The 26,543-nt window shown below is 42.5% G+C and overlaps 1 protein-coding gene across 3 annotated transcripts; it reads left to right on the top strand.

Moving 5' to 3' along the window:
- Positions 1-402: 402 nt before the first annotated feature.
- LOC124864770 (E3 ubiquitin-protein ligase RNF216-like) lies at positions 403-21,892 on the top strand. Of its 3 annotated transcripts, XM_047359676.1 has the most exons (18): positions 403-537; positions 1,372-1,502; positions 3,158-3,288; positions 3,406-4,620; positions 6,422-6,498; positions 6,639-6,747; positions 7,598-7,759; positions 7,868-7,979; positions 8,163-8,296; positions 9,413-9,463; positions 11,889-12,026; positions 13,213-13,361; positions 13,477-13,555; positions 18,058-18,155; positions 18,999-19,221; positions 20,590-20,659; positions 21,173-21,558; positions 21,783-21,892. In XM_047359676.1, the coding sequence occupies exons 2-17, from the start codon at positions 1,439-1,441 to the stop codon at positions 21,547-21,549; spliced, it is 3,189 nt and encodes a 1,062-aa protein (XP_047215632.1). In that variant the 5' UTR covers positions 403-537; positions 1,372-1,438; the 3' UTR covers positions 21,550-21,558; positions 21,783-21,892. The 3 variants fall into 3 exon arrangements, with proteins under 3 accessions (XP_047215632.1, XP_047215631.1, XP_047215633.1); XM_047359675.1 differs by having other exon boundaries at positions 21,173-21,892; XM_047359677.1 differs by lacking the exon at positions 403-537 and adding an exon at positions 806-985 and having other exon boundaries at positions 21,173-21,892.
- Positions 21,893-26,543: the final 4,651 nt, after the last annotated feature.

Here is a 26,543-nt window from a genome sequence, read left to right as displayed (position 1 = left end):
GAAAGAAAGACATGTACAGGACAGAGCCAACATGTGAAAAGGGTACTCTAGGTAAATTAGTCCAAAACTGAACTTTTTGCCTTACATGTAAAATGCTGTTTGTGGTGGAAAACTAAGGCTAAAATTTAAAAGGTTCAAGGGAAATGAAAACTTTGCAAGCCACTGATCAATGATCAACTTTTTGCAATTAGAAAATGTTTACTTGTGTTTGTTACCTTTTTATATCCTTCTCAGTTTCGTGTTTTGATATGTACTTATTCAATTTACCCAGGTGAAAAGGAAACAAAGTCTTTGAAATTAGGAAACATTACACTTTTGCTTTATTTTCCCTTTCTGAAGCCATTCTGTTTTAGTTGTAACGATCAGTACCCCAAGGACTACATTTCCCAAAATCCACTAGCTGTACGTAGGCGAAAGGCATCTTACGTTGTGATAGCTCTTGTTTTGGCAGTTTCTTTTCGTTAAAGCTACGGATATTGAGCCTGTCAAGGAGACAAACCACTAGGCATTTTCGTGGTTATCCACGACGAAGCTGCGGTATTTTACCTTTTTATTTGTTTTGTTTTTAATACCTGGATTTTATAGTATGTGTGACTGATTTGAAGCGCTGTTAAAAATCTTGACTTCTGTCAGCTAACTAGTTACCCTTCTAGCTAGTTAGCCAGGCATGCTAATACACATTCAGCAACGCCATCGAGAGAGCGGAAAAAATTGACGATCAGCGACATATTTGTTTTTAAAATCCTCCGTCTGACCTTTCTTTGTGCTGTAGATGCGTCGGACCCGGTGTCAGGGCGATTAACCCAGCGCAGCTGCTCGGAGCAACTATAGCAACACTGTCAGCTTCTGCTGTTAGCGAGTAATGTTTAATTACACGTGAGATTTAGATTGATTTAAAACATATTTGGTCGGGTGCTGGACGAGCATAGCCGCACCGACGGGGCAAAGCTAACAGAAATGTACGGAAATGTTAATCATGGATTAGGTACGTAAAGGATCAACTTTCAGATTAACTGAACATTTTTTACATGATTGGGGGATTTTTTTTCTGTTTTCCGAAGCTTTCCGATTGTTAAGATGTGCTTCGGTGGTTATTTTCTTCATGTTCTTCTATTTTAAGCAGTTGATCATGCCATACCTGAGCCCTCACGTCACTGCGTGACATAAATATTACGAGAACAAATAGTTTATTTAAAAATGAAACCAGTTGGTGGATCCTAGGGAGCATGGCTTATCTTACTTTCCGCTATTTTCAGTGTAAAAAGGCAGGGACCTGGATTTCTGACTCAACCTGAATGAGTTTAGATAAACAGCATGGATGCTGGAGTGAGGAATGTCTGACCCTTCATGATGGAAGCTGTGTGTTTGTAGATGCGTCTGACTGGGCAGTGACTGTCAGTGTGAGCTGATTCAGGGAGCTGGTTAGTGCTGTTTCACCATGGCAGATGGAAATGATGACGACGTCATCCTCCTGGCCAGCTTCAACGTGCACCGTAGCCAAGGTGAGATGCAGCACTTCCGGTGTCTAATGTGGTGCCTTGCAAAAGGGATCAAATCTCCTTGAACTTTTCCACATTTTGGGACATTACAGCAAGAAACTTCAATGTGTATTATTTTTAGTTCTGCATGCTTGCACGCATTTATTTGTGGAGCTCAATTTTCAAGTCTTGCCACAGATTGTTAATTAGAGACATATGTCTTGACTTTGACTAGGCCGTTCTAGCAAACAAGCTCCGGCTGTACGTTTTCTAACATTGGTGCACAAACTTTTTCCCATGTGGGCAAAAATCATCAAGTTGAAATACTATTGGGCTACAAAAATAACATTTGTTTCTAGGATTAGGAAACTAAACATGAAAGAAGGAAGTGGTGTAATTTTTGTTGAAAAAGTGTTTGGAAATCATTGAAAATCCAAGACATTAGACATTTTAAAAGAAAGACATATTTCTTACTTTTAGGGCAATCTGTTCTATATTCTTTGTCTAGAAAAGGTAACAGGATATGGATCACTAATTCTTCTGAAGAGCTTGCTCTATTAAGCCGAGTTAACTGATTGGGTGACCCTATTTGCGATGAAATGAAAATGAAAGCAATAAACAGGGTCACAGTAACTTTGTGTGATACCTAACACTGTCCATTTTAAAAAGGTTTTAATTTGTCAGTGAAAATCTCGTCCTTAAAAGTAAACGTGTACATCTGCTGATGGGCCAAATTTGTACCATTGATCTGTGGTCAGGGGCCGCACAAAACCATGGCCAGGGCCCCAAATGGCCTACGGGCCGCTCTTTGGACTTCCCTTCTCAGGGTTTCTTCCTGAATTTTGCACAGCATTTATCTCTATTAGTTCTGACCTGCTTCCCTTTCTATTCTGATGAAAGTATCCACTCTGCATGATAATGCCACCACCAGTGGGGATGGTGTGTTCTCTGCGATGTCGCAAGTCCGTTTTCTGCCACACAAACATTGCTTTTGGAAAATATTTGTGTCCTTACAGCTTTTTTTTAATGTTTTGCCATTACAAAATGCAGTTTTTAAATCAAGATTTCTTTTAGTAAAGGAATAAAGGTATCCATACCAACCTGGCCCTGTGTGAAAAAGTTTTGGTTTCTTTGTTAAAACTGTGAGTAACTCTGTTTAGTAATTAGAGGACATCTGAAGGGAAATTAGTTGGACCAGATTTTATCAAGGGGTATCAGAGTACATGGGGGGTAAATACTAATACACACCAGAATTTCAGTTTCCTTTTGTAAAACATGGAGCTAAGCGTTTCCTTCTACTTCTCAATCCTGCACCACTCTGTGTGGGTCTATCACGGAGAATCCCGCTAATTTGCATTGGAGCCTTTGGGTGTAACAGGTCAAAATGTGAGGAAGATGAACTCGCTGTACATGAGTAGCTATGCATCTTCAGCAAATGTATGTAGATCTATACATTTAGTTCAAGTTTCTGAAGAATTTTGTGTTCATGTTTCGAAATCTATGGCTGTACATCACCTTACTGTCTTTCAGTTTATTAATTATCGCTCAATTCCCTGACCTAATATGATCAAGGCAGTGCACTACATATCCCATATTGTTTAGTACTCTACGGTTTGCATCTTTACTGGTGAACCAGTAAGGAGCATGTTGTGAACCAGCGTGTTGTTCTGTTTGTGCAGGCTCTCGTGCGGGTCAGAAGGAGCTCATCACCATTTCAGATGACTCAGATGAGGAGCCTGTGACTTTTTTACCCGGCAGTCCTGTTTTAGTCCCCGATGATGCAGATGATGACGACATCAGTATATTAGAGGTGATTGAAATACCATTCCGACCTATTTTAATCTTTCTATCACTTTTTTTGACAAATTTTAGAATGTTTCTGCGTATGTAGCATTTTAAATTTGTTGTATTTATTATTTTCTTCCAGCTACCAACTCCTGCACGGCGAAATATAATTCGCCAAGCAGCCAAATGGAGCGGGATTTCATGCAACGTTGGAGGTGAAAGCAGCACCATTGCTACTGCTGGGGACTCTGGCTCTGTTCCCTCTACCTCCAGAGACACCAGGATAAACCAACCAGCCATACCCACAGGGACTGCAGCGCCCCCTGTCCCATCTTCGCATGCACAGCCTCAGCCAAAGCATCACACGTACACGCGGCATCGGGACACCACGTCAGCTCGTTCTGCCGACACCCCGTCTACCTCCACAACTGCCATTGCCATGCCATCCGGAACAGCCGCAATCGTTCAAGTTCAGCCGAGCACATCTGGACCGTCGCAGCCCCCCGCAGGCTCCTCGGCGCATTTACCGGAGCGTCAGGCAACCACCTCTGCCAGTGCAACACGACACACCAGTGCAGTTGCGGTGGTTGCAACATCTTCCACTGCTAAGCCTCTAGAAACGCCGAGTACAAGTGGACGACCAGTAACAGAAAGTACTCAGGCCAGGGCTTCATTGGCACACGTTCAATCTCACGCATGGAAACAGCCTCAGCCTGGTACGTCTGCACCGATCCAGGCCAGTGGAGCCACATCTACACAGCTCCAGCTCATCCAGGTCAGGATGGTTCTTCCACAGCAGCCAAGCATCCAGGCTTCTGCTTTAATAACCCAGCCTCAGCTGCAGCGTAGGCCCACGAACCTGGTGCAGCCCCTGTCGCACAATCAAATGCAGGGCAATCTCATTCAGATTGAGCCGCAACCCCTGGCCCAGGCCCCCGCCCAGCCCGCAGCTCGGCCCGCTCAGACACCTCAGGTCATACCAGTCATCCCACCTGCGGTTCTAATCGCAGCTGCCCCAGAGAGATTAGGTCCTCCCGAGGTAGGTCACCGGATTATCCTGGGGAGCCAGGCGCCTGTGGAGGCTGTTCCCAATCCCCCGCTGCAGGCCTTTGCTGTGGCTCTGTCTGCCCACGGCCACAATATCAGGCAGCCTAACCCCCCAGTGCCCCATAATAGAGGAGAGGCCAGGCTCATTTTAGCACCAAATCCCGAACAAGTAAATCCAGCCCCTGCTCTGGTGGCAGTACCCCCTGCACCCGAGGCCATTCCACAAATAGAGGACGCCAGACCCGGACCCTCGGCACCACAGGAAAGACCAGATCAGCAGCCACATGTTAGAGCCCTCATCACTGGTGTTGTGAGTATCATATACACACACACACACACACACACACTTACTTTACTCATTTCCATCTCTATTAACCATTTCCTACCAAGATATATTACCATGCAAAAGTATTCATACCTCTAGCAGTTTTGTCTCATAACAACCAGAAACTTCTGAGGGTTTTATTGTCCCAGACCAACACAAAGAAATGCATATTTAAGAGGTGGAAGGAGAATGATGCATTGCTTTCAACATTTTTCACAAATAAAACAGAAATTTTACTCAGCTCCTTTTATTCTGATACTTCTAAATAAAATCCAGTACAACCATGTGCTTTTAGAAAACGCTAAATTAGTCAATAGAGCATAACTGTGCATCATCACTACACATCATCCTGGACAAACCATCCCCACTGCAAAACATGGTGGCTGTATCATCCTGCAGGCATGCTGCCCATCCAGCCAGAACAGCGAAATGGTTTAGATTAGATATGCACAATATATCGAATCCAAGGAATGTTTGGATGCAATATTTAATTGGATTTTGTTAATCAAGTGTCAGTCACTCATGGTCCAAGTATCGATGCCATGTCCAGTTGGGTGGGCACTAATCATGCCCTGATGTGTGTCTTTAGCAGCAGAGAAGCTGAAGCTCACAGAGAGCGTTGGGTAAAGAGTGATGGGTGTCAGGAAACTGTGGAGTAAATTTCAGCTTTTGCTAAGTCTGGTTCAAAGCATCTCTTCTCATTGTGAGACAAATGTTTTCTGTACACGGTCCCTGACTAATAAATAACAAACTAAACTAACTGTTGTCGACATCCCATTTTTAGCCACATTATCACAAATAAATATCTTCCTGATGTTGTGCTGTGTTAAAATGGTCGAGATTGACAGCTTGTGGCCAGATTTGAACAGTGATGTTCTCAGACGGTCTCTGTCCAAAGAAGATTTTGCAGAGATGACTGGGTAAATATTGGCTGGTAGAGACATGCGTGTTCCTGCTGAAGAAATACATGCCCACAGCTGCCAACTGTGAAGCGGTCGGTTGACCCCTCTGGGTTGGGGGTCAGTTTCTGCCTCATGTGGAGGAGTTTAAGGATCTTGGTGTCTTGTTCATGAGTGATGGTAGGTAGAACGGGAGACGGACAGACGGATTAGGGTTCTGTCTGTAGTAATGCGGCAGCTGCTCCGGTTGGTTAAAGTAAAGAGAGAGACGATCCAAACAGCAAAGCTCTTGCTTTGCCGGCTTGTCTACGGTTCAACCCTCACCTGAAACAAGCTTCCTCTGAAGGGAGGTTGGACACGTCCTTGGAGATATGGTGAGGAATACTGTCATCTGAGAGGGGCTGAAACTAGACCCGCTGCTTCTCCGCATCAGAAGGAGTCAGATGAGGTTGTTCGAGCAAATGATTAGGATTGTTCCTGGGCACCTCCTTTTGCAGGTTTTCCGGGCACGTCCAACTGGGAGTAGACCCTGGGGAAGACTCAGAACATGCTGGAGGGACTATATATGTCCCATCTGGCCTAGGAATGCTTTGGGATGTGAGAGGATGTAGCTGGGGAGAGCGATATTTGGGTTTCCCTAAACTCGGATAAGCAGAAGACAGTGGATGGATAAATGAAATCTGTGCATTATTTTACTCCTACTTCACATATCTGCATTACTTTGAGTAGATCTATCACATAAAATCCCCAACAAAATACAATGAGGTTTGTGGTTGTAGCATGGCACACAGGCATGAATACTTTTGCAGAACATCGTAAATAAGTATTTAAATCAGTCACCTCAAGTTACACTTTTATACCTATTTCTGTTTTTATGTGTTCTCCAGCTGGATCTATTCCCAGATGTCCAAGAAGCGTATGTAGCAGAACTGATCCTAAGGAATAATGTGAAAGACTTGAATGTGTAAGAAGCATTTATTGTGTTAATGTAGAAATGATGAATGTGCTTTCATGTTTTATGAAAAAATTGCCGCTGCATTTCTTTCCCCAGTCTCTGTCCCCCTGGTGTGAATGTATTAAAGCTCCCTGTGTTCTGCTCTCCAGGATCTGTAACCTGCTGCTGGAGAATCCAGAGTATCCGAGGAGGGAGACAGCTGCAGCCGCTGCAGTTCCCACCAGTATCCTACTGGAGTCAGGGGACACCCAGGCAGAGGTGGGTGGAGCAGCACGTGAAATCTGAACCCCTCGTTATAAACCGGTTGATGGACCAAATCTGCTGTTTCATGACATTGAGAACTACAAATCTTAAAATGTACAAATCTGGAAAATGTTTGGTTTCATTTAGAAAAACCATTGATGTACCACCCACACTTCACCCATCTCCTAAATATATCACTTGGACCTTAGAGGACCTCTGGCACTCTTTGTCGCAGATGTTTGACCTTTTAATCTCAGAAAGCTTTTTTTTCTGATAAAGGTTTTTTTTGTCTTACACACAACTGACTTTACAATGTCAGAGAATATCCTAGTTTTAAAATCATAAACTTCTTTCTTGGAAATCTACGATTTTTTACATTAGAGAATATCCAAGTTTTTTCTCATAAAAATGTGAAATGAATCTAGAATTTCTTTGGCAGAAACCTACTCCTCTGTGTTCACATAATTGTTTTTTCTTTGATCTACAATGACCCTAATGCTGCGTCAGAAGTACACACAGGAATGTTTTATTACTAAAAGGAAATATTTCTCTTGATCTGCGTTCTACCAAACATCTTGTCCTTTAGGGGGCTCCATTTATTAAAATAAACTAGACTTGAATCCCAGTTGAGTGGACTGTTTCAGTGTAGGTCCTTGTTAAAAAGTCCTTTCAGAGCACTGAAAGGACAAGCCAGCAGTGTGGATGTAGACATTGTTCTGCGTCGCATATTGTAGGCTTTAAGAATGCAGTTTTTGCAGTTAATTTTAGTTCTTATAAATGTTCATTGTTGTTGAACCTATGAGCTCTGCTGTTGTTCAGATGTCACAAATCTGAGAATAAAAGACTTATGTGTTTATGCTTCCAGGTGACTGAGGACCTCTTTGATTATGCCAGGCTGAGCACAGTGGGGCCCGAGGTAATCATGCAGGCTGCTGACCTGCTGATGGCGGACTTCAGGATGCTCAGCTGTCAGGACATCAAATGGGCCCTGAACGCCCTGAAGGGACACTATGCAATCACACGCAAGGTATGTCTGCATGCTGTATAACAGCATACATTGCAGAAATTCAGTCTTACTTCTAACTCGCCTTCAGCCTCTTTCATTTGCCTCACATGTTTTTTTTTCTTTTTTCAGGCCTTATGTGAAGCCCTGAAGAAGTGGCAGGAATCTGGTGACCCATCTGGAAAGAGACGACGGAGCAGGACCTCCTCGGAGCGCTGCTACATTGATTTTCACTTTCAGCACGGTGAAGACAATCTTACTTTTTTTTTCTGCTCGAATCCCCGATTTCCTCTTCACTTCCGTAGTTGTTCTACTTGATGTGTGTGTTTTTTTTTTTCCAACCTGCTGATCCGTTGTGCAGGATAGTGTACATTCTTGCATTGAAAAACAGGTTCTCTAGCTGACGAGCGCTCTGTTTGCCCTCCAGGGTCCTTCAAGTTGGACAGAAGGATGTATTTTTTGGAGAACGACCGACGCTACTGCAGGACGTACAACAACCTGGAAGGTTCTGTGCAGAAGGAGCTGTCATTCTATCAGCAGAAGGCCAAGGAATGGGCTGAGGTACACATACTGTCTTCTGTTTTCTGGACCATTACTGGTACAAGCATTAAATCACCTCCCAAACAACTTAGTGATGTTTCCTATTAAATCTGCAGCACTTGAATACAACACAGGAACAAGATGACAATTTGCTGTGTTACTAAGTTAATAAGTTGAATATTAGTTTTCTCCAATAGCAATTCTTCTTGGCATTCAAGTAGATGGTTTAACCTCAGATTTATTGCAAGTCCATCAAGATGTTCCACATGGTTCAGTTCTCGGCCCATTATTTTTTTCTGTATGTAAATATCCAAGCACAGAGCAGTTTACCTAATTGTTTTACTGTTATGCTGATGGCATTAAAATGTACTGCTCTGCACCTCTCACCAAGGTTTTTGGGTATCTCCAATATGCCTGTGAGAAAGTGCAAGAAGGCCTCTGTTGCCTTCAAATAAGCCCAAGGTTATTCATACTTCTGGCAGATTTAGAGAAAACCAAAAGATAATGACACTATGTAAAAAGAGGATCATTTTAGAAAACTAGATCTGATCTGTTTTTACTTGTATATTATTAAAAAATGGCCCAGCCAACATTATTTACCCACTTTGCAGTAATCAGTGGAAAAATCTTTATCGACATTACAGCATTCAGCCCCTTCTTATAATTTCTGGACAGCTTTCCACTGATATTTTAATGACTGAGCTCCAAGTGTTTGGGGTTGAAAGGCCTCCTTACCATCACCATAATCTCTAGCTCCCTCCACAGATTCTCTGTCAGATTCGAGTCAGGACTCTGGGTGGGCCGCTCCAAATTTTAGATTGCTTCCATTCAATAAAAACCTTGTTGATCAAATGAACTTTTAACTGTGTCTTAACTGTACAACTTTCTTTAAATACAGAAAAAATACATTTGTATTTTTCACTACTAAGTGAAAAGCAAGGCTAACAAGGTTCAATTCTTGGCCCAATATTTATGCTTATTTCACTTAAATTTCCTGCTCATACTCATGCACTGTCAAAATAGTGGATGAGTATGAGCAGCAAATTAACCAGCGTCAGCTGGTTAAATAAAGGGAGTGAACGAATGAGTGACTGAACTAAAGTGCCTCTGCTAACAAAAATGTATTTCTATCTCCAGCATGAAGACTTCCTCCTTGCTCTGCAGGTCAATGAAGATGAATATAAGAAGGTATGAAGCACGTTGGTGAAGCTAGACTGATTCATTCACTGCAACCAAGAGCTTCATTGGACTAAGCAGTTTCTGGTCGCTTCACTGTGGTTATTGTGTGTTACAAACATTGTATAGTATAGTATACAGGACACTATGTGTTGAATTTTTCGTTACTTTGAAACCCCAAACTCAGGAGAGATGTTCTCAGAGTCAGGATGCATGTTGAAGCAAGATTACTTTCATCCCCTCTCTTTTACACTTTCCAAATGTACTAAAACAGGAAAATACACCCAATCAAATACTTAGTTAGTACCAAGCTGGCTAATTGTCTTCTTTCTTGCATCCCGTGCATGGCCCTCAGTCCAACAAGTTTAATTGTTCTCTCCAAATGCCAGTGTGTGTGTGTGTGTGTGTGTGTGTGTGTGTGTGTGTGTGTGTGTGTGATGGACTGGCGACCTGTTCAAGGTGTACCCCTTGATTGCCCCCATACAGGTTTCTTCTGTTTTGCCTTTTTTTCACATCAAACAAATGTTTATATTGGATAAAGAGAACTAGAGTAAATAAAAAAGCAGTTTTCAAATGAAAATTTCATTCATTAAAGGAGAAAAGCTATACATATGGACTAAAATGGCCCTATGTGAAAAAATAATTGCCTCCTTTGTTAATTCATGAATTAACTGTGATAAAATTAAATTTTTTTAGAAATCTGAGCTCAACTCCACAAACCAAACCCCAGGTCTGATTGTTACCTGACCCACAGATAAAATAAATAATTTAAACAGAACCTCATTGACAGCTGAAACATTTCACAAAGCAACACATCATCAAAACAAAATTCAAAAACTGTAGAAAAACAGTGTTTGACATCTGTTATTCTGGAAAGGGTTACAAAGCCATTCGTAACCAAAGTGAGAACCATTATCCACAACTGGAGATGACATGAAGCAGTGGTGAACCTTTACAGGAGAGGCCAGTCAACCAAAATTACTCCAAGAGCACAGCACCGATTATAAAAACATACCCAGCATGACATCTAATGCATCGCAGATTTTACGTGCCTCGGTTAAGGTCAGAGTTCATAGTTCAACATTCAAAAAGAGAGATTGGACAAAGTGGCTTCCACAGTTCCTTGTCCAAAATCATCGCTGACCAAAAGGAAAACTAAACCCTGTCTCACATTTACCAAAATCATCTTGATGATCTTCAAGAATTTAGGGAAATATTATTTAAGGAAGGTGTGGTTCATGTTACATCTGACCTGAAACTGAAAGCATTTCAGAAACACACCAGCACACTGACAGTCAAACACCGTGGTGGTAGTGTGAGGCTTTGGTACTGCTTTGCTTCCTCAGGACCTGGATCACTTGCCATAATTAATTCTGTTCTCTACCATAAAACCTTGCAGGAGAAGGTCCCGCCATCACTACAGGACCTTAAGCCCAGTCACACTTTGGTTCTGCAGCAGGAAAATGACCCGAAACACAGTAGCAAGGCCACCCCTGACTCAAAAAGACCAAAATAAGGAGTTTTGGAGTGGCTTAGCCAAGTTCTGGACTTAAAGCCAATTGAGATGATGACCTTAAACTCGCCGTTCATGCTTGAATTCTCTGAGGTGGTTGAATTAAAAGATTTCTACAAAGCAGAGTGGGTCAAAATCATCAGTGGTGATGTTAAAGACTTATTGCCAGTTATTACAAACTCCTGATGTCACGTGTTGCTTTTGAGGGCCGTGCAACTAGTTATTAGGTTTAGGGCGCACTTGTTTACACAGATCAAGGTTGGTTTAGATCACTTTTTTTCCCTTAATGAATGAAATCATCATTTGAAAACTGCTTTTTCCCACCACTGCATATATGATAGGTAAGAAGGGTGTAAGCAGGGGTGGATGGGTAAATCAGACGCAGAAACAGAACGAGGTTAAGTGTTGCAGTGTAGGTGGAGATCAGTAGTCCCTTGGTGGGTTTCAGGCCTGTTTAGCTGGTCCTTGAGGCTCAGATGTAGATTAGGCTCTGTGACCTCCTCTGCTGCCAGAGGTGGCCCACTGGCTTCCAAACCTTTTTTCACCTCCATTACCACCCACTAACAGGATTATAAAGCCACATGAGGCCTGCCTTAAGTTTATTTAAAGTCAAAATATTTGCTCCTTTTTCATTGTAAAGTGTTTGGAAATTAGAACAAAGGTTTTGTTTAGGAAGAACGTTTAATTTCTTCCCTTTCCTCCTGTCTGAGCGCTGAAATCATGCTTGTGTTTGGTTACTGGCTCACCCAAACCACAGGAGCCAGCTCTTAGTCCTGCTCAACGTTGTTTGGTACCAGTTGGAATAAAAAATTGAATTAAAAAGAAAGTTTGATCTAAGATATTTCCTCCTGTAGATTATTGTTGTTCTGATCAGGATGTAGCCTGTGTTGGTTGCGGGGTAAACATTGATTATTCTCTCTGCAGGACGGTCAACTGATCGAGTGTGGCTGCTGCTTCGGAGAGTTTGCCTTTGAGAAGATGACACAGTGCTCCGACGGACACCTGTTCTGCAAAGAGTGCCTGGTTAAATACGCTCAGGAGGCAGTGTTTGGCTCCGGAAAGGTACAACCCAAGGATTTTTCTCCGGTTGCAACAGGACATGAATGTTGTTCCAGTTGCCAGGCAACATCTCCTGTCCCACAGTTTCACAGGTTCAGCGTATTTGATTGGGATTTTGTGTGATGGACCAAAACAAAATAGTGCTTTATTAAGTGACCATGCTTGTTGTCCAAACTTTTTTACCAATAGTGCATTTTTATTCAGCCCCCTTTACTTTGATACCCCTAAAAACAAATCCAGTACAACTTTCAGATGTCAACTCCAGCTGTTCTGTGAAGACCTCAGAGGTTGTAGAGAACATCAGCACCATGGAGACCAAGGATTAGAGCAGGCAGGTCAGGGAGAAAGTTGTGGAGAAGTTTACACTACAAAGGGCTGGGCAAGAAGAGCATTGTTCAGCCAATGGTAGCTCAAGAGGAGCTGCAGAGACCCCCAGCTTAGGTGGGAGAATCTGTCAACAAAAGAACTAATAGTTAGGCATTTATTAAATAGTGAGAAGAAGAACGCCTTTCTTAATTGAAAGCCACAAGAAATCCCAGTTTTGTTTTCTACAGGTGATGGAAGGAACATGGTCAACATGTGGAAGAAGGGGCTCTGATCAGAGGGGGCTAAAGCTGAACTTTGTAGCACAAATACACAATCTGTAGTGGAAAACTAACTGTAGATCCCTGTGAACACACCATGCCCCGTGGTGAAACATGGTAGTGATGGAATCATGCTGTGGGGATCTCCTCAGCAGTGACGGGGATCTTGATTGGCTGATGGATGGAGCTAGAAACAGGGCGGTCCTAAAATAAAACATGTTAGAGCTTAATTGCAAAGAGAAAGGAGCTGATAGAGACATACCGCGAAGCACTCAGCATGCCACACTTTTCAGAGTTTTGTTGGGTGAAAATCATGAAAACCATCTTTTCTTTGTCATTCCTCTTCACTTTGATCCGTCACGTAAAATCTCAGTGAAATCTATTCAAGTTTGTGGTTCTTATTCACCAAAAGAGGTGTAAATACTTGTGGAAGGCTCTGTAGCCGTTCACATTCTTCTAAAAGGATAGTGGCTCATTTTTTTACTCAGTAAAGGTGATGTGTTACAGTACATGGTAGATAAAATGCAGCTTTGTGACAGATCTTGTTTTTATTTGGCCAACATGAACTATCTTTGTAACAACAAGCGTCTGTGTTGGTGTTGCAGTCGGAGCTGAGCTGCATGGAGGACGGCTGTCCGTGCTCGTACCCCATGTGTGAGCTGCAGAAGGTCCTTCCTGATAATATTCTGTGTAGATACAACGAGAGGCAAGCCGAGGAGGCGGTGGCAGCCACATGTGCTGATGAATTAGTTAGGTGAGTGTTTGTTCTGATGGTGCTTTCACGACATAGCCCCACATGACCACAAGGGAAGGAGCTGCAACAAATGTGTTTCTTTTCACCTCCTGACACGTCCTTCTGACTTTCGCAGGTGTCCGTTTTGTAACTTTCCAGCCCTGTTGGACAAAGACATGTCTTTGTTTAGCTGCCCCAACCCTCGCTGCCGCAAGGTCAGTCCCGCTCTTCGATTCAGTTCCTCGCCTCTGCCGCTTTTATTCTGCTGACTTTTCCTTTTAAAACTCCGTTGTCTCATATAAATCTAATCAGCTCCGATACTAGCTGTCATAAATTAAACTGCTTTCCCTTCAGCATAAATCTCATCAGTGCCTCTTGAACTTGCATCTAATCAAAGTGAGAGAGATTGATGAGCAACTTTCTGGAGGAGATAAACGGCTCCTTCTGGCGAGGTCGTCTCCTGTCTCTTCCTCCCTGTTTTATCTCTCCGGTGAGGCTATCGCAGGAATTCCAGTCAAAAATGTTTGGGAGAAATACTCAAACGTACAAATATGCAGCCGGTTCTCATTCATACAACATAGTCACTCCCCTGATGTTTTGCTTTTGGTAAGTCCCTGGCTCAGAAGAAGTTACTTCTACTCACATCCACGGCCCGATTAGATCCAAATACACAGACTCTTATCTCTATTGTTGAATAAGAGTAGATAATTTGTGTCTATCCCAGAAATGTGTACTTTTGTCATGTGGCTTTGTGTTAAAGGAACTAGGCATCATTCAACTAATACCTACTTGTTTTAGATGGAATAAAGGACATAAGAGTTTGTCTTTTTTCAAATAATTAACTTATGCTGATGTCTTTGTGAAAATATTCATACCTCTTTCCAGAGCAAAAAGGAATGGGTAGATATTCTAATCTAGGCATGCAAAGCTAGTAGAAACATATCCCCAAAGACCCACAGCCGGTTTTACAAGGTACTGCCATCTGGTATCACGGGTAGTTTCCACAGAAACTTTCCCAGGGAATTTAAAGGAGAAACTGAAAATGTGCTTTCGGTCTCATTATTAGTTTCCTTTTCGTTTTTTCTGCTTTGCCAGATGGGACCTTTTAGATGAAGCTATGGATGTTTTCAGAGCAGTAATCAGACCCTCTCTGAACAAGTAATTAATTTCAGAGCTATGTAACTTTCTGTAATTGACCTCTAGGTGGAGCCAGAGGTTCACCGAGGATCCTGGATAGTTGTTTTCCTGTACAGAGACTGGCTCATGACCCAGAACAGAAGTTCAGCAAATTCTGGGTTCTTTGGGTCCGATCCATTGCTGATTTGCATGTTTTAATAGTTAGCTCATAGAGGATCGTATGCTTGAACTGTTGTTTTTACGATCCTTCCTGGTAGCAAGCTTTTCGCTACTGAAATATGCTTCTTCTTTTATTATGTGTAAAAACATCAGGGTGTGTTTTGTTGTTTGCTACACACACACACACACCTGGATACAGTTAAACAGATGCAGGGGCCTGTTCCAGTCAAGCCATTAGTCAGATGTTGCCCCACAGCCCTCCAGATACCTCCAGGGAGGTGTTTCATTATGTAACTAACACTCTTCCCATAAGCCCGCCCACTTTAACTCCATCCAGCTGCCCCCATTGGCTAGCTGCACCGTCCACCTCCCTTTTGCTGGTTTCTTACTGGTTAGAAAGAGTGCTAGCATAATTTCAAATGCTTCAGCTCTGTTTTGGCCCAGATTCTGTCACCCGCGGCCTAGAGAACTCTCTGTCTGAGACGCATGTATGTGTGCGTGTAGAACAGCGGATGTTAATGTGACCCACATGCGTCTGGCCTGTATTTGCTTACAGAACACAAAGGAATCTAAGATCTGGACGGCCTTGCTAGGTATCTACCTCTAGCTCTTGAACCTATCCACATTTTGACACGTTACAACCACATGTTCCAGTGTATTTTATTGGGATGTTGTGATAGACCAACACAAAGTAGTGCATAATTGACTGAAATGGTGGCAAAATGACACATGGATAGGTTAAAAAGTTCAGTTTTTGTTCTTTTAGCTTATGGCTCTTTCTGTCTGTGCCTCTTCAAAAGGTGCACATTTTTTTCCAAGGCAGTATGATTCTCTTCTGGGGGGGGGGCATCTCTTCAGCCACCTCACAATTAAAAACTTACTTCTGTACAGACTTGATGCAGCCACCCCCACATCCAAAAGCTCAGCAAACAGCCTGCACTGCCTTATAAGGCCTGCTGCAGCACTAGAGTGCATGGATAGGAGGAGAGAAAATATATGAATGGGAGTAGGGAGGGCAGTTCCCAAAGAGAAAAAGGCACCAGAGACAAGTTAGAGCGAGGTGTAAAACGGATGGATATGAAAAGGTGGGGTTTATTAAAGTACATGTTTCCTTTTGTTCATAAGGAGTGTAAGACCTCTGACACACCTTAGCCTCGTCCAGGTGAAGCATTCTGAGGCAGGCAAAGCCACGCCTCTTTTAAGGTCGGACTCTGACGTCCCCGTCTGTATTTTTAGCCGAGCTATAAGAGTTCAGGTGTCTTCCTGCTTTTCAATCAGTTCTTTAAACAAGTCAGCCGCTTGTCACATGCATGCTTTCACTGTCTCCAGTCTTGTTCCTGTTGCTGCTCTCTATCACAGCTAGGGGGCGATCTTTCTATACTCCGTCTCTGTCTTTTCTCCCCTCTAGATTTTCTGTCTCTCTTTGTTTGATCTGGGTTTTTTCGCCACTTCTCTCTGAAGACTGGTTCCTGTTTTCTTGCTTATTTTGTCTTTAATGTCCTTTAGTGCTTTGTCATCTCTCCTGCTGCAAACGCCAACAATAACTCCTCCGATCCAGTTCCCCATCCTTTGGCTGAACTTGCACACACACAGCTGTCTCAGGAAATACTGTGAAAGCAAATAAAAAGCTGCTTTATGCAAACTCTCCTGACATGCATACTCGAACAGCGATTTCAGGATGCACACAGAGGCTGCAGGACATAGAAGGTGTGACTTGTCTTCCCATGCAAAGGTCAGATTAGATTTTGTTTTATAGACATCAGTCACACTGTGCTGCGTCAGCTGTCATGTGCCGCGCTCTTCAATATTAGATGAGCAACTTAAATATTAATGGCAACACCACTTAGCTAAGGGTTAGTGAGGGGAGAGAAATGAACAAATCCGAGCTGAGGTGGGCATGTGCAGCAACGCCGGCCTCCTCGCTCGTCGCTCATCCACCCGCTTGCTCTGACAACACAAAGCAGGATGGAGTTTTGTTCTTGTTTCCTAGGCAACCAAGCAGTCTGCAGCGGCAGACAAGATTTAAAGCAAAAAGCCGCACCTAGGTGTCTGTGTCTGCGCAAATCAGAGTCCCTGCAGTGGCCATAGTAGCAACATACAGAGCAGATGCTGAGGGGTAGCGTTACTCTGATTGCAGTGGTCCTCTCTAATAGGAAGATGTCAGAGAAGATGGATGGATGTGGTGTGCAGGATGCACTTTGGGGTACCAACAGCTGCAGTGACTTACAGAAGGCTACATGTACATTGCCCTTGAACCTTTTCAATTCTTGTCACTTTATAAGCACAACCTTGTTTGTACTTTATTGGGATTTAATGTGATAGACCATCACAGAGTAGTGCATAACTGTGTGGAAGGAGAACATATTTAGATTTTATTTTTAAATTGAAAAGTGTGCCGGCCGTTTGTGTTCAGCCCCTTTCACACTGATGCCTCTAAATAATACATAAACCCATTTAAGGGACGTAGCAACCATGTTGAAGAAGATGCCCTGGTCAGATGAGATCAAACTTCAACTCTTTGGCCTACATACAGAAAACGCTATGTGAAACACGGTAGTGGCTGCATCATCCTGTGCGAATGCTTGTCTTCTGCATGGACAGGGAGCTGGTCCAGGTTCATTGGGAAAACAGACAGAGGAAATGTGGAAAAATCTTGGAGGAAAAGCTGTTAGGACCCTAAACCTTCAGCCAGGGCTACAGATGACATGACGCTCCACCCACGAGGAAATGTAACCCAGGGTGAACTAACCTCTGACGACAAGATTGTTGGAAGGGTGGAGATAGTAAAGCTCATGATGATATCTGAGGCATTTGGTGAGGCATTTTTACCTTATCAGCCAACACTAGGCAAAAAGCCTTTCTAATGAGTCGTACATCAGATGAGTGACGTTATTTCAAGGCATGAAGTTCAATTCATACATACTGAAATTCAGTATTAGGAGTCTAGATTTTACATTACAACCTACTAAACACTTCGTGCAAAGTTGGCGTAATGTTAACTGATCATAGCAAAGCCTAAACTTGTGCCACGAGAAGTTGCAACATATATCTACACGCAAACCACCCAAAGCAACTAGTGTTAAGCATTAACCTTTAATTTAACCACTAAGCGTACGATGTAAATATGACACAAAATGGAAGATTTGCTTGCAGTTACCTTCGTACAGATGAACTTGGGGTAGTTCCCATCGATCACTGTTGTTTTCAGCTGATCAAAGTCCAGACTTAAATATACTTGACAATCAGTGGCAAGACTTGACATTTGATGTTTACAGACCCTCCCTATCAAGTCGAGTTTTTCACAGAAAAATGGTCAAATAAATTCAGTCTCCCGACTTGCTGCTGTAACTGCAGCTTTTGATTTTACCTCTCAGATTTCTCACCATCCTCGCCTGATTAGTATTTTTTTCTGCTTCTTTAGGAGAGCTGTAGGAAATGTCATGTCCAGTGGAAGCAGCATGTGGGAAAAACCTGTGAGCAGGTCCTGGAGAGAGACGAGATTCGAATGAGAGTGCTGTTGTAAGTGGATCACAGAATCTTCCAAAACATCTGGTTTTTATTGTTGGTATTCTTCTAAAACGAACGTGAATATGGGTATTTAATGGAAAGCACATTTCTCCAGCATTTTAGACACAGTACTGAATATAATCTACCCTGTTTTCCCATTAAGAACATCTGCATTCAGCAGTGCTAGTTAGTTAGGCAAAGTATATCTCATGTGCCGCCCCACTGACAAAAACTTTATTTTTCTGCAGATTTATTTTTTTTTACCCATTTTGACTCTTTGTGCACATTTGGATTCAGGCCCTGTTAGTTTTTCCATCTCCCATCCCTCTCGCAGAAGAGGATGCTGGGTAAACATCTCAGTTTCCCGGACAACACTCCAGGAAGCAGCCGGGCCGGTGGGCCAGCTGCTTCCTCTGAGCCCAGCAGGCTCTGAGGCAGCACTTCCTGTTTTCAGAGCAGCTTCCTTCCTGGTGCTGAGAGACAAAGGAAGAGATCTGGTAGATAAATCAGTTGACATGTGGTTATAACAGGACAAAACTAGACAGAAGAATTCACTCTTGCAGTTTCCCAGAAGCCACGTAGAAGCAAGAAGAAATTTATTATTGGCCTAGATGGCATAAGTGATTTAAAAACAAAAAAATAACACTGACCACCATCCTAGAAACACCATGCGCATGGTAAAACACGGTGGCAGCAGCATCATACTGTGGGGACATTCTTGATCACTCAACAACACAAGTAAAAACCTGAAACGTTCCAGACTAAGTGATCCAAGTATTGTCTTGATCTCGCATCATTGTAGAAAATGTCATATTATGAAATGTGAACCCTGTCCGTTTTCCCCCTGTGCTGCAGTGAGGAGCGCATGACAGCAGCCCGTGTGAGGAAGTGCGTGAAGTGCGGGACGGGGCTGGTGAAGTCAGAGGGCTGCAATCGGATGTCGTGCCGCTGCGGCAGCTTTATGTGCTACCTGTGCCGAGAGCCCATCACGGGCTACAACCACTTCTGCCAGCACGCCCGCTCCCCCGGTGCCCCCTGCCGACACTGTCGCAAGTGCTCGCTCTGGACTGACCCCACGGTGCGTCTCAACACAAAACACTGACATCCTAGCCAGGCTGGTTAAAACATGCCCTGAAATAGTTGCTGTCTTGTAACATTGCGTCAGCTGCAGCACGAAGCCAGCAGAACAGGTCTGGGGTACTAGTTGCCCCAAACCTTTTTTATCCATCATCTGACTCCTTGTTTACCCACAGTGGCTTGGCTTCAGCATCTCTGGTAACCAGAAGCATCATTTAGCTCCCAGCTGGTGAAGGAGTTGGAGAAGCTCCAGCCACTCTGCAGAAGCTCATGAGCTGGCAAGGAGCTCACCATGACAGCAAAGCCAAAGGAAGGGATTAAAAGTTAGGCCAGTAAAGAGATGCTGAAGGGAGGCAGGTGCCCTCTAACCTCAGGGTTCCCAAACATTTCTACCTGTGACCCCCCCAAATAACAGTACCAGAGATTGGCGACCCCCTAAAGATTTAAAATAATAACATTTTAATGACATTTAATTATTTGATTTAATCAAAATATATATATTTTATGATTTAATGGGGTACAAGTATTTTAATTGTGCATTTCATAAGGACATGGTTATTTAATAATTAATAATGTATTAAATAAATAATATTTTAATGGCACATTTAATGGTGCATTTATTTATTTCGTGATATATTTATTTATTAGATTTTGTCCCTTTTGGCCCTACGTACACCTCAGGGGTCACATCACGATGATTCTAAAAATCATCTTGCCAAACCCCACTTGGTGTCTGGCGACCCCCCCGGGGGATCTTGACCCCCACTTTGGGAGCCCCTGCTCTAATCAGCAACAAAGATAAGGCAAACAATCACTGAAAATGAAAATTAATGGAAAAATATTAACTGACTTTATTCCCTTCTCTGTTATCTTAAAGTCATATGTATGTCCATCCATCTGCCCACCTTCACTCTTCCAGTCGCTTCTTTGTCTAGGTGCCATTGTAGAAATATATGGTGAGATTTAGTATTTTTTCCTTTTAAAAGTACTAAAAGTTAGAATTTAGTCATGTTTTATGTTGGCATGACAATGTGAAGGAACCCTGACTGTGAGCTCCTGACCTCCTGTTTCATTATTTTTTTATTATTATTATTACAGCTCCAAAGAACTTCTTAAGTTTAGAGAAATGTTGCAAGTACCACACATGTGATCACAGATCAGCTTTGGGTTTTCCTGCATCAGTTGCTCCTGGTTGGACCTCTGTCACATTTAGAATAAAAAACAAAACTACTAATAGAGGTAAAAGTGTTTTTTTAGCATTCCTGTGACACACAGCTGACGCAGTTCTGTTACTTTACCTGGTTTTGATTTAAAGTAGGGTTGGTCCAGAGCTTTCATAAACCAGTTTCTTTTGTGTGTGTTTCTGCAGCAAGACGATGAGCGAATCATTCAGGAGATCCAGAAGGAAGGTGAAGCTGAGCTGAGTAAGAAGTGTGCAGGTCAGTAAGCCAAAGGTTTTGTTACTGTTTCCCTTAACTTGGTCTCGTCTGTTCTTAAATGTTTCTAAAAGAAAGCAAATCTTTTGCTCCTGGCAGGAAAGATTCAGACTCCCAGGCCTTTTTAATCTAATACAGGTGCATCTGAATAAATTAGGATATAATCAAAATGTTAATTTATTTTAGTAATTAAGCTCAAAAAGTAAAACTCATTATATCCATTCATTACATTCCACAAAAGCCCAGTGCTGAAGAAACTGGTAACTTGGAGTGCTGTATACAGGTATATTAATAGAAAGTTGAGTGGAAGGAAAAGGTTTAACAGGAATTCTGAAAATATTTGTCTGTCTGTCAGTCCCTTTTTATTCCATCTATCCGTCTGTGTGCTATCATCCATCCCTCCCTTATCTGTCATCTGTCCATTCATCCATTGCTCCTTTAAAGCTTGATAAGAAACTGAGAGATGTCTTTTGTATTATTAGGCTTATTTCTTGTTTTATTTTCTTCTTCTGTCAGATAATTCGGGGAAGAGGGTTGGCCTGCCATCGGAGGTCACCACCGACGCTAAACGGCCCCGAGTGGGTCCCCCCCCAGAAAACCCACCCCAACCGAACGCCCCGCTCCCAGCTCCTCAACCTCCTCAAGCGGTACAAGCCCCCCTGTTCGTCCCTCCACGTGCTCGCTACCACCCGCCAGCCCCCCCACAGGGCCGGATATACCACCAGATCATCATACCTCGGCTGCCCCCGGCACCTTATGTGCCCCCGCTGCAACACCTGCCCCCCCTGAACAATAATAACCAGCACAACCACAACCCGCCCTTCAACCCCCACCACAACATGGACCTGCCCATGCACTATGGACCCCCACCACACTACTACAGACGCTACTAACACTGTGTGGTGAGTGTGCCACTTGTTCAAATGCAAACACTACTTTATAGCCAAGCTTGTCACATTAGAGCTTTCATTTCTGATGAACAAATCCTCTCTTGCATAACAAACACTGAAATCAAAACTGCATTTATGGGGAAATTAAGAGACATCTGCGCTCTTTGCCTTCTGCTAATTGTTGGAGCTCAATATTCAAGAGGATGTTCCCTTTTTTCATCTTTTTCTCTTTACAGACCCAAACAGAACGGATGGACAGCTGAGAATTGAGGCAATTTATGTCTGGTTTATACAGATATTTTGAGTAATAAAAATGTATAAAAGGAAAATAAATCATTGAAACTAGCATTCCTTCTGTATTTTTGTCTAACAGGTGTGTTTTCTAATAAAGTTTTGTTCTCGTTGCCTCAATATTCTGCCTTATGCTAGCCTGTGCCTCCGCCCGTCCCATGCAGGAGAAATGGGCTGACTCATGTTAGCTGAGCCCAGAGGCTGCACACCAATCACGTGACAGAGTGGGGGTGCTCTCCACCAATCGCAGCATCAGCCCAGGCTTTGTGATGTTTCTCAGAGAGAGTTCTCCTTTGTTCAGCCAAGTGTGCTTGATATGAGTGTGACAAATTACTTGGCCACACGCTGTCTCCTGTTTCAGCATGAAAACTGGGTGTGTTCAGGGTAGTTTTCTGCCTCAATTAGCATTTTACATACCAAATAAGTAAACATTTTTTTTGGCACAACTAATGATTGTCCTGTGAACAGTTTCTCCCACCTTTCTGCAGCTCCTCCAGAGATGCCATGAGCTTCACCGTTGCATCCCTGATTCATGCTATCCTTGCCTGGCCCATCAGTTTAGGTGTTTAGGTGCGTGTCTTCCGCTGACTCCGTTACATAGAGATGGACTCTGTTTACTAACGAGGCAACTTCTGATAGGAATTCATTGAACTGGTATTTCCATAAGCTGTATCAGACTAAATTGGAAATTCCTTTTCTTCCTCATCACAATATCGTGCTGATCTGTCACACAAAATCCCAATCAAAACTACACTCATGTTTATGTTTGCAACAGGATAAAATGTAAACGGGTTCAGGGGGCATGGAGAGTTTGCCAGGACACTGTTAAACTGCGACTTCTCTATTGTTATTTTAAGCCCCTGAGGACACCGCCAGATTTGGAGATAATTAGAGGAGTATCAGCTAATGACTGTTCGTTTAGACAACCAAGGGCCTGCTCAGCTGATGCGATTTGACAAAAATAAAGGAGAATCCTACCAACGTCACTCATACACACCCACAGCTATAAAGATTAAATGCACAGAGGATGGAGTAGGATTGTTCAGAACCTTTATTGAAAATAATGAAAATAAATGTATGCTATGAGTACATTTACCTTCTGGGTGGATTTAAGTTTGCTTTTGATTTCCTTGACAGTTTTATTGTTAACTTTCATTATTTTTCCCTGTTTCTTTTTTTTTTTTTTTTTAATCAAAAAGAGGTTCAACATTGAACCACTTCTAGCCAATCCCACTGGATGTTAAGTTACTTCTCCTTTTCCCTGGTCGAGCCAGGTCCTAATAATGTGAGCTTGTTAGGAGATTGCATTATTCCTTTGAAACTTCTTCAAACTCAAGGTTCTGATGGAAAGACCTCAAGAACTACTGGCTGGATTGGCCTGAAATGTTGTGACATTTGTGAATGTAAAAATAACGTTACTCCGAGTTTAGCCAGCTGGTTGCCTGGGGAACTAAGCAGCTGCACATTCAGTTCAGATTAGTACATTTATATAGTGCAAGATCAAAAACAAATGTCATCTTTAAGGTCCTTTAGAGGACTAATAGGTCCAACTCATGTGCAAATATACAGACTCCAGAGTGGTGCAAAGTTGGTGCTTCCTGTTCAATCACAGTAACAAATGAACGTTTCATTACCAGACCTCTGCAGAACTTGATGACACCCTGGGGACGTTGTTAGGCTATTTGTTTCAAGTGTGTTGGAGCAGGTTTGCATCTAAAAATTGCAGGACTGGCTCTCGAGGACTGGAGGTGGAGACCCCTGGTCTAATCCTATAGTCAGGTTTAGATCCAGCCAAGTTCAGTCCAAATGATAATGCAGTACTGTCAGATTTAGTGGGTCACATTGCCAATTGGTAAAAGCTATCCATCTTATTAAGCCCAGCTGAGTGCTGAACTAGCAGGGCAACAGTGGAGAGGAACCACCCCTTTTTTAACAGCAAGAAACCCTCAATGTGGACCTGACTCGTGAGCGACCATCCGCCCCAATCGGCTGGAGATTGAGAAGACGAATAACACAGAAGAAATGCACAAGGTCTACTTTCTATGAAAAAGAGGATATTCATAGATAACGGCACCAAAAAGGCTTTGCTACGGGTTTGTTGGTGTTATATCTTCTAGTTGTCATGAGGTTAAATATGGAGTTGTCCAACATCAAGATTTAATGGTCATATAAAGATTCAGTCATAAAAAGTATAATTTTAATCATGTGACAAGTAGTCTTAGCAAAATATTTACTTATAATTAAAATGTAACACACATTGGTTTATTTCTTTTGAACTGAATTTAATTATTAATTTAACAAAAGACAGATACCCTGTGATACTCGTCCTATTTCTCTATAATATTCACAATCCAGAATTACACGTTTATCTATTATTTAAGCATATCTTTAGAAAATTCAGCAGACAAAGATATGCATAAACATTGAAAAAACATATTTCTATTATAAAATTAAATGTTAGTACCACCAACCTTTCTGCGCCGCTAGATCTAAAACCAGTTCTCCTATTGCACCAAACAATTGACGGAGGACACAATTTCCATCACTTTGCAGAAAATACTCATTCCTCTGGACATAGTATTAGAATCCTGTACCTTGATTTTAGCCGAGCATCAAATGCATTTATTCCTCGGAGACTGATGGAGAAACCTCTCCTGTTTGGTCCCAACACTGCTGCTTGTTTCTAGATTCTGAAATTCTGGACTGAGAGACTACAGTCAGTTCACATTTGGACAGACCACCTTCAGCTCGATCACATCGCTCAGCACTAGGGTTCCTCAGGGTTGTGTGCTTGGTCCATTGCTGTTTTCATTGTTAAACACACGAGGGAAACTGGATCTTTAACTATGGAGATGGTACCACACTTGCACGACTTTCATGAGGATGATGACTCCATGTACAGGGAGGAAGCCAAAGAGCTAGAGAGCTGGAACAGAGACAACATTAAGCTAAATCTAGATGAAACTAATGATGTTGAGCACACACCGCTCAGTATCAGCAACTGTGCAGTAGAGAGAGTAGATAGCATTACGTTCCTTGGAGTACAAATATCTGATGACTACTGGGATCCTAAAACAAGCCCAACTGAAAATACACTTTGTAAGAAATCTGAAACAAATATCACCCCCTACCAACATCTCAGCATGGTACTCTAGGTACATGCTAGACAGGAGTGCCCTGCAGAGGATAGTGAAGACAGCTAAAAGTGTTGGTGTCTCTTACCCTTGCTCCAGGATTTGATTCAGGACCGCTGCAGGAACAGGTCTCTGAACATTTCCATACTTCTCCATAAACGTTTAGTTCTGCTGCCCTCAGACAAATTGCAGAGCAGCATCAAAAGCAGAATCACCAGACTGCTACACAGCTTTCTGCCTCAAATTGTTAAAATGTTGACCTCCTGTTACACGGATGCACTTTATGTTATTGCATATCTTACGGCATGGATTTCATCAGTCACATCCGTTTTGTGTTTTGAAGATCCCAGAAAAACGCCGCCGTACAGAATCTTGTTAGATTTGATATGCATTATTTATCTATATAGCTGATTTTGTGTCATGGATTAGACTGATATCACTATATAAATTATGTAAAGTACATCAGAAGATTTTATCTATATCACCAACACCTAACTTGTGCTTTATTTCTCACTGGGGATAAAAACTGGCACCAAAGCATTATCTTACTTGCATTGACATTGAAATGTGTAAGACAAGCTTCCAAAACAGTAACCTTCAGCCCCATTTTTAAACTGCATTCAGAAAAATAAACAGGATTTTCATCGAACCCTGGCTCCAGACCTGATGTTCTCAATGGGTTTTTGATGGCACAGATTAGACCTTTTGTCCTGAAAAACATGAACCAGACATGACCCAGATATCTTCTGAGACACCTGAGATGAACAAAACAGCTCACTGCCGCAAGCTTCCTGCTATTCAGATCCATGGGCCTGCAAGAGGGGTTGTAGCAGGGATTTGTGTTTACAAGCAAAGAAGGTGTTTATATCCTGAAGGTCATGTGTTGCTTCCAGGATTGTCAGATCTTTATGGACCAGTTTGAATTTTGCACAATTAAATATCTTGGAAACGACTTTGAAGACGTGAAGATTTAGGATAAAGGCCCGGGTAAAGACTGTGCATTATGCCAGCGATTGTCCTCATAAGGCTAGATGTAGATGAATGTGTGAGTGTGCATACGAAAGCCCTCTGCAGCCTCCTCCTGAGGGACCGCTGGTGTCTGCCAGCATTTTGCTCCCCTGATGGTTTTGGCTGCTCCACCTCTGCCGGCTTTGTTTGTGCTTGTTGTTGTTTGTGTGTATCTTTACATGAGAGGATGTAATTATAATTTGCATGTGTTTCTACAGCTGTGACCCCAGATCAGCTGCTCATGCTGCCCAGCTGCTGGGACATGTCTCAGTGATTTATATGTGTTTTTCACAACAAAATGCCTTTCTAATATGGAAGCACAACCTTAAAACTGAGCCAGATATGCCCAGAAACCTCAGGTGTATTAATGCAAGATTAATTTAGAGTAGCTAAGTCTTTACTTTACTCCATAAAGCACAGTTTTAGCTGATTCTTGTAGCTCAGTTGATTATTTCCAAATTAAGAATTAGGAAAGGGCTAAACAACTTTTGTTTGAGATAAACAAGCCAATGGGTGTTAATTATGCAAAGCTGCAAACGAGGCACTTTTGGTTTGTCTTCTGTG

Source organism: Girardinichthys multiradiatus, chromosome Y (assembly GCF_021462225.1).
Source record: "Girardinichthys multiradiatus isolate DD_20200921_A chromosome Y, DD_fGirMul_XY1, whole genome shotgun sequence".
Classification (NCBI taxonomy): domain Eukaryota; kingdom Metazoa; phylum Chordata; class Actinopteri; order Cyprinodontiformes; family Goodeidae; genus Girardinichthys; species Girardinichthys multiradiatus.
Note: the sequence above shows the minus strand (reverse complement) of the source record. Positions and strands in the feature narration are given on the sequence as shown.